At 37.2% G+C, this 15,399-nt stretch overlaps 1 protein-coding gene across 1 annotated transcript; it reads left to right on the forward strand.

The window, feature by feature from the left end:
• The first annotated feature begins 9,998 nt into the window (after window positions 1-9,998).
• LOC131686207 (uncharacterized) lies at window positions 9,999-10,755 on the forward strand. Its single transcript, XM_058970450.1, has 2 exons — window positions 9,999-10,454; window positions 10,512-10,755. The coding sequence occupies exons 1-2, from the start codon at window positions 10,151-10,153 to the stop codon at window positions 10,637-10,639; spliced, it is 432 nt and encodes a 143-aa protein (XP_058826433.1). The 5' UTR covers window positions 9,999-10,150; the 3' UTR covers window positions 10,640-10,755.
• The last annotated feature ends 4,644 nt before the right edge of the window (window positions 10,756-15,399 follow it).

A 15,399-nucleotide genomic window follows, 5' to 3' on the forward strand; every position in this document is an offset into this window, starting at 1 on the left:
AAAAAGTATAGTCTAGTTCATATGGTCGATCGATAGTTACGTTTCGTATACAAGATAGCATAGCATAGCATAGCAAAAATGACTGCACTCATCATGGGTGGCTGATACAGTGAATTCTTTTTATACGACCGTATAGTTCACTGCACACCTGGCCATGTCCTTACGATTGCTAAAGGGAAGGGAATGTTAGTTGAATACCTACTTAGGAAGATACGGGGAACCCACGCAATCTCCATAGGTATTACGGATGTCAGATTTTGTTAGTGGGGAAGGAAAATGGGATGTGGGTTTGGAGTCATTTTATATATTCACCAAAATGGATAATGAAAATTATTGTGGATCGGTTTGATTTCACCAGATTTATGGCACCACCGACAGACCACTTTCTCCGAGCATTTCGCTTAATTGGGTTACCACAGAAATGAAAAACTTGAGATTTAGTTGACGAAGAAGGCATCGGTGAGGACCCGTGTGACGGTTCTGATTGCAAATCAGTAACAAACCGATACCGATGCTGACGTTTCCATTGAACTGACTTATTTTACTTCACTACACACTCGAACAAAAAAGTTTCACAGTTTTGAATGTTTCATTTCTCAGTATAAAAAGTCTAAACTTTCAGTGCCCAGCACTATTTTTCAAGCGATGAAAAAACATGACACATTAGAAATTTGCGTCCAACTTTGCTTTCAGAGTTACGTTCCACATATAAGATCGTCATATAATACTTTGTAATACTTTGTAATACTTTGTTCGCATATTACTATTTACAGAATATTTTTTAAATATACTTTCGTTCACAAGCGAGTCGACAGAAGAAACAACTGCTCAAAATTTTATAACGATTGATTAATGGCTAGTTGATCTTGAGATGTAGTAGTTACCACAAAGGCACATTTCGGTAAAAAAAATCTGATTCCCAGATAATCGAGTTTAAGGTCGGTGCAGCGAGGCCATGATCCTGCATATCCAAAGCCTATAAGAATATGTTTGGAAGACTATGTATTTTAACAGCTTGAAATTTTCAACAGACTTGCTTTGTGAAGAATAATATCTTCACAAAGCAAGTATTTTTGGTTTTCAAATGAAAAAAAAAGCATATTCATTGTATTGGTATGAGCTTTTGTAAATACTCACGGTTAAGTCCAAAATATCCACAAATTAGACCCGGAATTAAAAGCCTCCTAAACACCCCCGAACTCTCGATGGGGAATGCAAGTATAATGTATCCCAAGTAGCAATTGCAACTTGTTGAAAGTTTTAAATGTTGCACAACTGCTACACAATATTTTTTATTGTTGGATATATTTGAAAAGAATTTCCACGGGTTTTTAAACTGATTGTGCAACTATGTAACTATAGAGTTGGCCAATAGTGTTAAGTATGCAAACATCAATAACAGTTGTGAAACTAATCAGAAACTTTGCTAACTTGCACAAACAGTCTAACAAGTTGCAAATGCCTCTTTGTTTGCCATTTCACCCTAAAACAGAACTGTCCAACTACCCAGTACTCGACAAATGGCACAGCTATTGTTTTCATTATTTTGCTACAATTAGGAACATGTTGCACAACATACAAACAAAGTGCGCTTTTTACATAACATAGTTGTTACCAAGAGAGTTACAAATACTATACAGTAACAAAGCGTGCTACTTGGGATCTTCTAACGTATAGTGAAGGATTTAGTTGTCCATCTTTTCTCTATGCTACGAATTCTACCTGAACCGCATTCTCTTTCTTTCGTTCTCTGGTTAAGGGGCTTGAAACCACATGTGACTTTGGTGCAGTTTATTTATGTTTTTCATTTTTTTGTTTTTTTTTGGAATCGTCGTACTCTATCTGGTCGATCCACCGGGCTCGCTGTGTGCCCCGCCTTCTTATTCCTGTAGGGTCGCCTTCAAGAACCATCTTCACTGGATCGTCGTCCAACATTCTTACGACGTGTCCAGCTCACCGCAAACGTCCTATGTTTGCGGTACGCGCGATGGATGGTTCTTCCAGCAGCTGATGCAACTCATGGTTCATTCGCCTGCGCCCCGTTTCGTCTCCCTTCTGCGCGCCACCATAGATGGTACGCAACACTTTTCGTTCAAAAACTCCAAGGGCGCGTTGGTCCTCCACGAGCATATTCCAGGTCTCGTGGCCGTAGAGGACCACCGCGGTCTAATCAGCGTCTTGTAGACAATCAATTTCATGCGGTGGCGAATTTTGTTCGACCGGAGCGTCCTCCGGAGTCCAAAGTAGGCACAATTTCCCGCCAAGATCCGTCGATGAATTTCTCTGCTGGTATCATTGTCAGCGGTGGTCAGTGAGCCCAATTACACGAATTCGTCGACCATCTCGATTTCGTCACCATCAATCCGAATTTGGGATGGGAGGTTCATGTAGTCGTCTCTAGAACCTGTTCCTCTCATGTATTTTGTCTTCGAAACATTGATGGCATTTCAATCTTGCTGGCTTCAGCTTTCAGTCTGATGTACGTTTCCGACATCCCCTCAAAATTCCGTGCCATTATGTCAATGTCGTAGCGAAGCCAAGAAGCTGGACGGACTTCCTGAAGATCGTGCCAATCGTGTCTATCCCCGCTCTCCTTCTTACACCTTCTAACACAACATTGAACAGCAGGCACGATAGACCATCACCTTGCCGTAGCCCTCTTCGAAATTCAAAGGGACTCGAGAGTGTCCCTGATACTCGAACAACGCACACCACCCGATCCATCGTCGCTTTGACTAATCGTGTTAGCTTATCCGGAAAACCATACCCGTGCATTATCGGCCATAGCTGATCTCGATCGATTGTGTCATATGCCGATTTGAAATCGATGAACAAATGATGTGTGGGCACGTTGTATTCGCGGCACTTCTGCAGAACCTGCCGAATCGCGAATATTTGGTCGGTTGTGGCGCGGGAACCCATGAATTCCGCTTGGTAGTGCCCCACGAACTCCCTTGCAAATGGTGACAATCGGCGGCAAAGAATTTGGGAGAGGACCTTGTAGGCGGCGCTAAGTAGTGTGATCGTGTGGTAGTTGCAGTAATCCAACTTGGCACCCTTTTTGTAGATTGGGTAAACGACACCCTCCTTCCACTCCTCCGGAAGAATCTCCTCCTCTCAAATTTTGGCGATTACCTAGTGCAGCGCTCTAGCCAGTGTTTCACCACCGTATTTTAATAGCTCGCTGGGCAGTTTTCGCTCTCGAACTGTGAGCTAAAATCTTCCTAGTTTTTCTCCTATAAGCCTAATACGAGTGTTCAATAAAAATGAGAATTTTTTCAGTCATCCGGATCCTGGTACTCAACTGCTTCGTATCCTTGACCCGCCAATTATTTTTGTACACCAAAGCACTGAGTGAGTCAAAAAATCCCCAAGTGGACGACACTGGGGCAAGTTGGTCGGGTTCCTTTCTTTCGGCACGTACGATATCTTTTTCTGCTCAAGATACTCCAGCGTCTTCTTGGCGTAATGGGAAGATGCCTGGTGCTGCCAGAATATGAACTTCCCATCCACATGATGCTCCTTTAAGAACGGCAGAAGATTTTTTCAATACTCTCCTCCTTGTACACTTGTTGATTGATTGCCAGCCGGCTCGGCTTGAACTACGATTTTGAAATCCCTCTGTCCGATATGGCGATGTACCGCATAACTTTTTTTTTTTTCAAATTTATACATAAACTTATATTTTACTTCGGGAGTTTTTGCCTACTTGTCGCTGGAATAGTAGCTGCCATCAATGTCTTCGAGAGCGCAAAGTTAGTTTCGTCGTCCAGCACGAACAACGTCTCGCGGTAGTTCTTCGTCATCCACCGGCACTGCGATTTCACGATCGCTATCTACTCCTCCGTATACTCGGGGAACCGAGTCATCTGCCGACAGATGGTGTTCTTCATCTTGAGGATTCGGTGAATCAAGATATGGGAGCAGTGATATATTCGGCCGGCGTCACGCAAACTCGTTCCCTCCTGGTTGTCAACTTTTCAAGCTTTTTCATCGCTTCCTTTTTCTTCTTCGTCATTATCTTCGCCGGACAGCCGATACCGGCCTTCCGCTCCACGCTCAGGGATGCTAGGATCCGGTAAACTGTACTCAGGGGAACGTTTTCGTCTCGAAAGTGGTCTACCGTAATTTTTTTCCACGGTGGCCACGTGTTTCGTAAAACCGTACAACACGCTCTCGGAGTGCTTGCTGTTTCGACGCCATCTTCGATTGAACTGACAGCACACGAGCGAAAAGAAACATGACACCCATTTCTAGGGAGTTCAGAGAGCAATTCTCTTGGAGAGAAAAAAAAAATATGCTCATTGCTTTAATTACAGGAAGGATTTTCATTTTTTATTGAACGACCCGTTATACAGTGAAAACCCGTTTTTATCAGCCCCTTGGTGAATTTTAGGCTGATAAAACAGGGACATTGGCAAAATCAGGACATTCATTTTTCTTTCTTTTTTAAGAAAGCGAAGCTTTAAAAATATTCATCTTTAGTCCCTAAATATAGCCTCATCACCTTTCTTGATTATTTGGTTTGACAGCGCAAAATTAAACAAAAAAAATAACAAAATTATTTTCATATTTCGGAGTTAAGAAAATTATGCTCAAGAAAGGTTTTATTCGAATTCAACTTGGTTCGTCTGCTAGAGCCCATCAAACTACCAACTATCAATTTTCATTAAAGTTTCTGCTTTGCTTCAATGACGTGTATTTAGTGCTGAAAACACCTCGCCGGTTCCTGCACAGACGATCTCTTAATATTTCGTCTCATTTGCTGAATTCAGGATTTCCGATTTCTCCGACAACAGCATGCAACTTTCGCTGGTGGTGGTGTAGCAGGAACTGCGTGTGTGTGTAAATCCAAAAAAGCACGGTGATCGAATTCCCACGAAAAAATTTCTGGTAAAGTTCTTCCTCCCAGACCCACAGAACTTTTTTACTGCCGCAGCTTTGCCTGCCTGACCCAAGAACTTTGTAACTACCAAAAACCTGCGGAGAAGGCACAGTCGATTGAGAGGTAACGGGGGAGGCAGTCCCCTTTTGATTGTCCTGGTTTTTTACTCGCCTCATATGGTCACCCTAGTTCTAGTCCGTTAGTCTTTTTTTCTAGTAAGGCTTTGTTCCCAACACATACATACTAACGGAATATTAATAACAGCGGGAAAATGGTACAAAGCAACATGCGTCACTGACGAAGATGAAACGTTACCCGATCAGAAAAGAATAGCAAAGTGATATCATGATAATAGCTTACTTTGCCATCATAGCTTAATCAGCTATTCTGATGGCATTACAATGTTTTGGTCAAATGGCTGTGAATAGCAAAGTAATGGTACAAATTGATATGATACCATTTTTTGTTATTATTGTGATATTTTTCGAACAAAGGCATAGCTACAATTTGAAATATACTTGAATTTAGTTTATTGGGTAGTTTATTAGTTAATACATATGTATATTAAAAATCGTCTCATCAATCTACTTGTGTTCGAAGCTTACATATTGATATAAATCTGATGTTCCCGTCTTTACCTTTAATTTCCATGCTAGCACATTGCCGTATAGACTGCGTTACTTTCATTATCCTAATTTCATCCATTAAAGTATATGTATACAAGTTTGAAAACAACTTCACAGTTAGTAACTTTTGACCAGCTATATAATAGAGATTATCTTTGTCGCAAAGAATGGTCTGAATGTTGAAGAAATGATCGTTGATCCAAATCCATGAATCATCATATTTAAAATCTTTACAATTAGCTCTTGTGCACAAGTTTAAACCATTATAGTACAATTTAGAATGGTAACTGAAATGTCGTTGCGCTACATCGTTTTCAAAATATATGGATTTATCCGTAGCAAAGACGAGCCGTGGATCATATTGGATTATGGGATGTTTTCTGCACCACATAGATCGAATCCAACAGTTAATGGCAGAATCTTCAGGAACGCTGCTGTTTCGGCAAATCTTATTCAAATAATATTTTTTCTCGATTTGAAGAACAGGTTTATTGTTACCACTGCAAAATTTGAGAAGCATGCCGTTTCCTAAAATTATATTAAAAAACATATGCATTTGATTAGCTTAAACTCACAGGTAATTTGCCAAGTAATAAATCCTGGTAAACATAGAAGTCAAAACTAGAGTAAATATAGAAAATTGTTATAAAACGTAGGTATTTATCTGCTTCATAAGGAAACAATGACGAATTATATAATGCTCCTAGATTTCGAACTGCCTCTGCTAAATGTGACAACAAATGAACATTGTACGTCATCCGTCCTAATCCGTAAATGCATTCAAATTGACGCCCAAAACGTTTAAGTTGTACCTCGCACCAGTCGACGGTCTTCTGAGATACCTTCGGACCCAACAGTAAGAATATAGCAGATGATAGAAGCATTATATGATCCAGGTATTCTTTGGAAATAATTTCGTAAAGACATGGATAAACATAATGCAACAACATTGCTTCCCATTCGTTTGCCTTGAACTTTGTTGTTTCATCTAACGATCGTGGAGTTCTAGGAAATGAGCTAGGAGGGCGGAACGAAATTCTGCTCTCGATCTCTTTGAGGCGAAGTCCTATGTAAAAGGGTGCTTTATGATTCTCACTTGCAGTCAGGCTACTCCACAGTTGTTTCATTACTCCCAGAAGAACTGAGTGCATGTAATCTGGCGGATGACTCGAAATGATGTCGAACCCAGGTATTGCAACCAAAACGGATTTATTTAATATTCCATAAATTTCCTTTCCTGTACGATGTACTTCATTCATCATTTCTCTTGTGATTGCATTATCACGATTAGGAAACCGTTTGCTGGGATAGTATCTCACGGTGCTGTTTTCTGTCTGTCTTCCAGGATGCAGACACATTGTACAACCGTAGTTTCCATTGTACTGTTTCATACACAAAACTTTACACCTCGCTACAGAATCCAAGCAATTTTGAAGAAGACTTACAATATACTGCTCATTACCGATTGAAATTCCCTTCTTCAGTTCTTTCAACTCAATACAAAAATATTTGTAAAGCAAATTTGTATTAGGTTCTCCCTTGGACAGCCAAAGACCAGCAACCATTAGGTTGTGTTTACTAAACCGGAGCATTGGTGGAAGATTGTTGAGCGTAACAAAGATAGGGTACAGTGGTTTTTTAACTGTACACTTACGGGATGCAGCACCATCAGTATTGGCGCTTAAGGTAAGATGTTTGGCAGCCTGTCCTTGCATCAACTTCCTTGCGATATGCCCTCGGTTTATATCACAAATATCGTTATCTTCAATGTACTTTGAATGTTGCTCAATGTCCTTTTTGTACCTGAGAACCATTTCTCTTAACTGTGGCTCAACAGGAATGATTACAAAAAAGTCTCGCTCCTGCGATTCACAAATAGGACAAATAGTGCCTTTTTCGGGTTTGTTTTTTCCAAAGTCGTATTGGCAGCATGTACAAAAGTAAACTCGCTCTGCATTGTACGGGTTTTTGCGAAATTCAGATGCAAATGTTGCAAAATTTTCAGGCAATGTTTTCGTACCGGCAATAACGTTTAGCATCATCAAAAGATCGTCCAATGCTTCTTGCGACAAGTTATGGCGAACATAATAGTTCAGGACCATGAACAAAACTTCAACTTTTAGAATATCTGAGTGTGCTTGGAATTGCTGATTAGTTTTCTTCGAAAAAATCTAGAAAAACAGAAAAAGCATCAAATCCTGCAATTTTTGAGTATTCAAGAGATCTATTGATGTGGGCAGAAAACAAGCACAACAAATATTCGTAGGTAAATTATATTGACATTTCTTTCAAAATGATTGTCAATTTCATCTCTTAATTGCAATGATTCAAAATTGTACTGGAAACGCTAACAAACCTTTAAGAAATTACTCCAATCGTCAACTCTGGGTGGTGATTTGCTTCCATTGTCACTTTCATCCTCATACTGCTCCTCTTCGTCATTTGGAATATTGTACCCATCCGTATTCCTCAACAACTCTTGAGGTGTTCCTACAGCTGGGCTGCAACCGTCGGTTGGAAGTTGAATTAATTTAACTTGCCGAATGTTCGAATCGATTGGCTGATGAATTGCTTGTTCAATAGGGATTGATCGTATTACGTTCTTCGAGGCAATAGCAGACAATTCTATAAGGTTGCAAGTTTGCAATGCATCCAGACATGCCTGTTCGGGATCCGATTTACTTTGGGGTCGACTTACAGTTTTCCTAGACTGATTTTTTTATCATTATCATTTTTTGTAAATATTATTTTAAATACCTTTTTCTCGTACTTCTTTCCATGCATAGCAGCCGATAAATAGTCGTTACGTCGTCTGCGAGACATGATGATGTAGGATCGATAATTACATAATTACAAGTGAAATTAAAATTTAATGTTTTTTGCACAGAAGAAGTCCAAGGTTCCAATGTCATTATTAAAGACGCTCTGTATAAACACTCGCCATCTCTATCTTGTTCTTATTATTTATCTGTAAGTGTCATTCCAATCGAGCACGAGACCTGTCAAAAGCTCTCAATCCGAAGAAAATCGCTTAGAATCCTTCTGGAACGAGGGCCATTGACAGGCTCGTGCTCGATTGGAATGACACTGACAGATAAATGGTAAACAAACGATAGACGTGTCGAGTCTTTATCCAGAGCGATTCAGCGTCGTTAATCATTATGACAGCTGGACTTGTACGGTGGACCACAGTTTGTCGACTGAAGGTAGCCATTCTATAAAAATGGATGCTGAGTCCAATTTTGTTTTATTTGGTATAGATTCAACCAAAGTGTTCGAAAATTTAACAAACCTATTAATGTCATAACAAACGACTTCTAAAATTCATAGGTTCGAGAAGTTGCTTGTTTGTTTGGAATGACTTTGACGGATTGTATTAATGTTGACAGTGTCGCTATTTTCATCACATACACGCAGGAAAATTTAGCATATTTAAACCGAAGATGTGTTATTGAATCCAATCACTTTAACCAACGAAATTATTGATTTGAAAATATTTTTTATCAGAACAACAAATTTTTGCTTTCAATAAAACATTTATAATTTCAATAATTTTCTTTTAATTTCAATAAAAAAAAATTATGAAAAAGGGAACAATAAATTTGTTTATTGAAAAAATAAATAAATTTATTGTCTTCCGACCAATAATTTTATTTATTGAATTTAATCCATATTTTATTGAACCTACAAATAAATTTTCTGTGTGTACACTCGGAATTGAAAACTTGTCTGATTTGAGCAGTCATTTCGGTTGATTGTACTTGAACCGTAGATTTATAAATTGATAAAATTGATCTGTTGTTGTCTATGAGCTCCATATCATACAAAGTCACCGTACTAGTGCTAAGCTCCGTCACGGTACTGTTGACAAATCAACTAGACAAATGAGAATGAAACGGTTAGCAGTCAGCACAGTAAGCTATGCTTATATTAAATTTCGGTTCTCCCTCCAATGAATTGCTAACAGTAAGACAGTGCCAAAAACGGAATCTTACTGTAATATATTTTATGACAACCTACTGTTAAACCCGAATTACAATTTTGAAATTAGAAATGAACTATGTTTAATTTTTAAAAGCAACCCAAATAATGTAATTATATTCATTTAACCAAACTTATTTCGTGGAACTTGCTAGTAAACGAGACAAATGTATCAAAAGGGTCAAACATATCGGGGTCTAAATCAGATTAGTTACCCTACTAGCATAATTTCTATATTCAAAATATGCCATTATGCAATTTGTTTACTATCATGGATAACGTTAACTACAACATGCAACCAAATTATTAGATTCAAGATTTTCGAATAGATTATTTTGGTAGGATTTTGCCATCCTTTAGTGCATGACTGCACTTTACAATCAACGACAACTTACTATATGATCAACTGTAAGCTACGGGGTCATGTCATGACATGTCAAAATAACTTTTTCTGCACATTGTTTCCGGCGATATATCAGACAGATTTTTGTCAGTTTTGGAGAAACCATCTGTTGACGTTGGGATCACATCGGAATCTAATCCAAATCCATTCGTCGGGCAACTGAATGAAGGAACAGCAAACAGTGCAAACGATACCCAACTTCAAGAGGAAATCTCGCAATTGCGAAAGGAAAATTTGAAATTAAGGAATCTGAATATGAAGCTACAGGAAGCATTGATGGAGAAACCGGGGGGAGATGTTTTCAGAGAGCTTCCAGGTTACCCGGACAAAGCATGGTTACTGAAAGTATCTCAGGCGGCCGATGAATCGGACTACAAGTTCGTTAAGGAGCTGGTGCTCCATCTATGGCCTGAAGGAATAGGAAATGCAACTGGTTCAGGTAGAAGATCCAACAACCCAAGCGGTAAAAGAAAGGCAACATCGATGGAAGAACCTGCTCAGCTCGAAGTATCGAATCCTCCGGATAAATTAGACCCGGAAAAAGTTGAATACATCAAGGGTAAATTAACTCACTGTCCTCTAGCTGCATGTATCATTAACAAGGGTTCCTTTGCAGATCGACTTTTCGAACGCAGGATCTTATTGAATGATCCTCGAGGCACCGCATTAAAAATTGCGAGAAAGGTTCCAAAATTCATTGCAATCGTCGTCGCCAACAACCCAACTCTCCGATCAGGATCCTAAGTGTTTTCATATATATAGCATTGTATTGTATTTAAGAATATAATACTTATACTGTTACTCTTCCGATTTTTCAGATTGATAGAATGAAATCGATATCAATCAACAGAGGCGCAAAGGCTGATGATTTTACTTAAAATTGACATGGTTTTAATGAATTGTTTTTTGAATAAATAAACATTTCTTATAGATTGAATTATTTGCTTTTTTTACATTAAAGTCTGTAAATTCCTTAAAAACGATCAAATGACTTAATTTACTATTCTCTTGCTGTTGCTGTAGAAAACCTGCTTTAGGTATTCAAATGTTATTCAATAGCCCACGCATGGCATATTGTGCTATTGATTGTTTTGATTTCTCTTTGCTATTGATTTGCTATGGTCAATAGCTAAACTTGTTATTTTACTCTTGAAGGAGATATTTTTTGGTATTATGTTTTGCTATTTTAGCTCTTATTTCAACCTAACAAATACCAAGTTTAGCTGTCCTGCTATTTAATAATGAATAACAAAATATGGTATTCGTTTCCTATTCTTTTCTGATCGGGTAGCGGCGTGGAGCTAAACGATATTATCTCACTCAGCATCAGTGTGAGGCTCATACATGCCATTTTACTACTCAACGAGTGCATGTCGTCATGGTACGAGTAGTAAAGAGATGTTTTTAGCGAATAGATGTTTGTCGGCTCTAATCGGATTTTTTTACTGGAAATTTGAGGTTATGAACTATTTATAGCAGCGAAGTAAAGAATTGAACAAAACAAAATGCAGTGAAACAGCAATAGACTTTTCAACGGCTCATGTACGTACACGTGACATGACACAAATATTACATCACTAGCTGGTGGAAAATAATAAACAAAGCCGGCAAAAACAAATGGAATGGTTTTCAACCAAGAACCTGCATTAGTGTTCGTGAGACCGACCGACAAGAACTCAATGATAATGAAATTGCGTATGATGGGCGGGTGAGGGAATGCTAGATGTAGAAGAAAGATACGAAACCAAATACTAACCAAATTTCTTTGTGTGCGAGTGTGTGTGTCATCGATTTTTTTTCGTGATCGCTCATCTCGAACTGTGCGCGAGCAGCTCAATGTTCAAAACAGGATTGCTCTTGAGAATGAGTTTGTGAGCCCAAAAACAGCAAATCTGAGCGCGCCGTTTTGGGTAGACGAGCCCTCATTCATCTCATTAGTAAGAATATCACACTATTTCGTTGATAACTCGACTTAGAGTTTCTGGATTGTGCTTAAATAAGTATCAATAGGTGCTTCGTTCCCAAGAAGCAGTGCAGTTAAAGTTTTTGCCTGAAAAAATGTAAAATGCTTGTGTTTGAGCGAATCGGAAAGTCGAGTACATAAGGTTCTTCCTACCATTTGAGCTAATGCGATGAATAGAGATAGCAGACACTACTTTAACTAATGTGTTCAAATGGGTGGGATGAATAGAGGAGCTAAGATGAATTAGGGTGCAGTAACACTACTTAAAGAAAACCACCGACTCTTCCATCGGAATTACGGAGTTGGATTGAAAGTCATGTATAGGTCTAGGATTCGCCACAAGCAGGCAACGAAACCCTGGTTAAGAGGAATGCAGGACCATGAAATGAATATGTTTTTTTTGCGGTGGGATGGTTAGTCTCCGCTTATACGAATACTCAGAGCAAAAAGATATTTAGTTATGTTGTTCTTACTTTATATATGTATTTCTACCATTTAATTCCACTATGAAAAATAGTGAAATTAAATGGTAGAAAAACATGTATAAAGTACGGTCATTCCGGACCTACGGACCTCTGTTCACGTATAGACAGTGATGTCCATATCCTCTGTACGGTAAAAAGAACACAAAATTTCTCCCTACACTCTGCCAGTCTAAATGAGAGCGCTTCTCTTTCGTTCATAACTGTTCTTGATATGTGTGAGCGCGTGAGGAGGACGAAAAAAAAAATTCTCTGTGGTGTGTTCAGATAAATTCACCGACGCGCCGATTGAGGATTAGGTTTGTATTTTGTGTTAATATTAGCTTGTCTAATTGAATTCGGACATAATATTTTTTCCTGTCAATTATCTAATGAGGGATTCCATGAGAAACCGGCCGACCACAAAATATGACCATCGTCGATTCGAACGAAACTTTGAAGTTGTGTTCGGTTTATGAATTTCCTTTATTTTCTCTGGCAATTGCAATATTTTGATACAAGAGCAATTTTTCAAAAGGGCGTAAACATTTCTACGTGCATTAATTTCATTTTTTTTTTGTTCGATTACTGTATTGTATAACTTTCTGAGAACGAGTTTCAAAGAATGAATATTTATGTATGAAAAAATATACACTGAAAAAATGTGTCATTTTTCACAAAAATAAAAATTTGTGTTAAAAATTTAAATTGCAAAAAACCCTTTTTCCTAATTTTTTATATTTTAGAAACAAAAACCTATAGAGAAAAGAAATATTTTGAATGTGATTGTATGATGGAGAACTTATCGGTAAAAAAGTTTATCTAACAATAACTTTATACATGTTTTTAAATTTCATACTAATTGACATACAAAACTGTAATTTTATTACAGAATGTAATTATTAGTCTTATTTTAAATCAAAATGTATTTAACAAAAATCTTCCCAAATGCGACAGTTTTCAAGATATTTTGAATTTTATTACAACAAAAACAGTTCATTCGTGCGATTATGCCCTTTTTAAAAGTTATTCGCTTTACCCCATCATAATATGTCAAAAATCTAATGTTTATCGTTTTAAAGACGTAAAAGAAACTTTTTAAGTGTATTTGGATCATGGAGAAGCTTTCAATAAAAAAGTTTTCCTAACAACAACTTTAGACATATTTTTATAATTAATAATATTTGAAGTCAAAAATACAATTTTCTTTATTATTTGTTATCCTAAAGGCTATATTAAATCAAAATGCTTATGGCAAAATTTTTCTGAAATATAGTAGTTCTCGAGATATTTTAAATTTTGTTTTAACAACACGATTCTTTTGTTTTATTACGACCATTTCGCCCTTTTAAAAAATTGCTCTTGAGTCAAAATAATCTTACTGATTGTTGGAAAATATTTAGTCTTCCATGTCGATGAAATGTGTAAAGTTTCATACACGCACAGAAATTTTGCTAGGTAGAATTAACAAAATCGTTTGTTGAATTCAACCCTTGTAGTTTGTTGAACCAACTATCATATATTCAACAAATTATTTGGTTGATGGTGTGTACATTTTATTAAACGTGTGAAGGTAATTCACAGTGTAAAGTGTTTATTTTTCATATTACTACTAAGTTTAAAAAATAGTTTACCAATTGCAGGTACATATTTGGAGAATTTATCATTATCAATCATAAATGACGTATCTTTATTTTCAGCAAATAACCGCCACCTACATTCCGGATCATCGAAAACAAAAAGTGAAAGAACGGAAAGAACTGATCCTCCGTTCTTAGCGGAACGCGCCAAATTCATCCAGGGAATGAATAATTAGAGTTAAATCAAATACAAATATGTATCGTATTTGGTTGAATTCAGGTACTTATATCGTATTGTTTAGCTACTAATAAATTAAACCTGTTTGAATATTATTAATGATTTTTTATTTGAAAGAAAAAAGTGAATTTTTAATGTACTTTCAAGTCAACAAAACTAATAGTCGATTCAATAAACAATATTGTTGATCCAACCAAAAAGATTGTTGAAATGACAAATATTTCAAATCACGGCAATAACTATCACGCTGTAGAATCAACGAACATTCCGGGTTGAAATCAACAAAAATGTTTGTTAGCCTTCAGATAATAAACAAGTTTGTTGAGTTTGATCCAATATCTTGTTAAATGTATAATCCATTTTTCTGGAATCTAATCTAAGATAGTCGGTCAGGATTTTAATTATTTTCGGACGGATTTTCGTGGAATTCCTTTAATGCGAGTACTTAGCATCTCGTAAGCGTATACATTACGTTGCTAGCGTGTTGGTGCCCACTATGGGCAACAGTATTAATGTGAAATCCGTGAGCGCATTATGATGACAAACTTAATTTTTATTCTAACAACACTGGATCGTGTCCCTACAAAAATTTTAAATTATTTTTCGGGAGTGAAACGAAATGTTTCGTTTATTTTAATAAATGGTTGTGTATATTAGGAACGATTTTGTTGGTCGCACGAATTCATTTCGTTCATTTTAGAAAAGTTTTCGTATTTATTAGCATATTATTACATTTCTTATAAAAGAAATGTATAGAATTCGCTCAAACTTTCAAGATTTTTTCCGAGGCCCGGAGGGCCGAGTCCTATATACCAATCGACTCAGCTCGACGATTTGGGACAATGTCTGTGTGTGTGTGTGTGTGTGTGTGTGTGTGTGTGTGTCTGTGTGTGTGTGTATGTAACGGACAAATTCTCATTCGTGTTTCTCAGCAATGGCTGAAACGATCTTATCCAAACCAATTTTAAATGAAAGAACTAAAAAACAGTATGAACGCTATTAATTTGTTTTTGATTCTGATGTTTAGTTTTTAAGATATGAATGTTTGAATGCGTAAAAATGGCGTTTTTGGCAGTTTTTTTTAAATTATCTGCCGGAATTGACAATATAGATTAACAATTTATATGTTTTTGACAGCTTAAACAAATACCTTTCCAACAAGCTATAGATTGTTGAAATCGGACTATTATCAAAAGAGATATTTAATATTAAATGCGGACGAAAGATTTCTATCATTTCCCATTGCCAGAAATATGACCAAA

Source organism: Topomyia yanbarensis, chromosome 2 (genome assembly GCF_030247195.1).
Source record: "Topomyia yanbarensis strain Yona2022 chromosome 2, ASM3024719v1, whole genome shotgun sequence".
Classification (NCBI taxonomy): domain Eukaryota; kingdom Metazoa; phylum Arthropoda; class Insecta; order Diptera; family Culicidae; genus Topomyia; species Topomyia yanbarensis.

Bases quoted from the DNA above. Each gene is read 5' to 3' on its own strand.
- LOC131686207 (XM_058970450.1), top strand. From the start codon at position 10,151: ATGAAGCTACAGGAAGCATTGATGGAGAAACCGGGGGGAGATGTTTTC. The intron at 10,455-10,511 runs GTAAATTAACTC...GTTCCTTTGCAG, and splicing joins AAAAGTTGAATACATCAAGG to ATCGACTTTTCGAACGCAGG.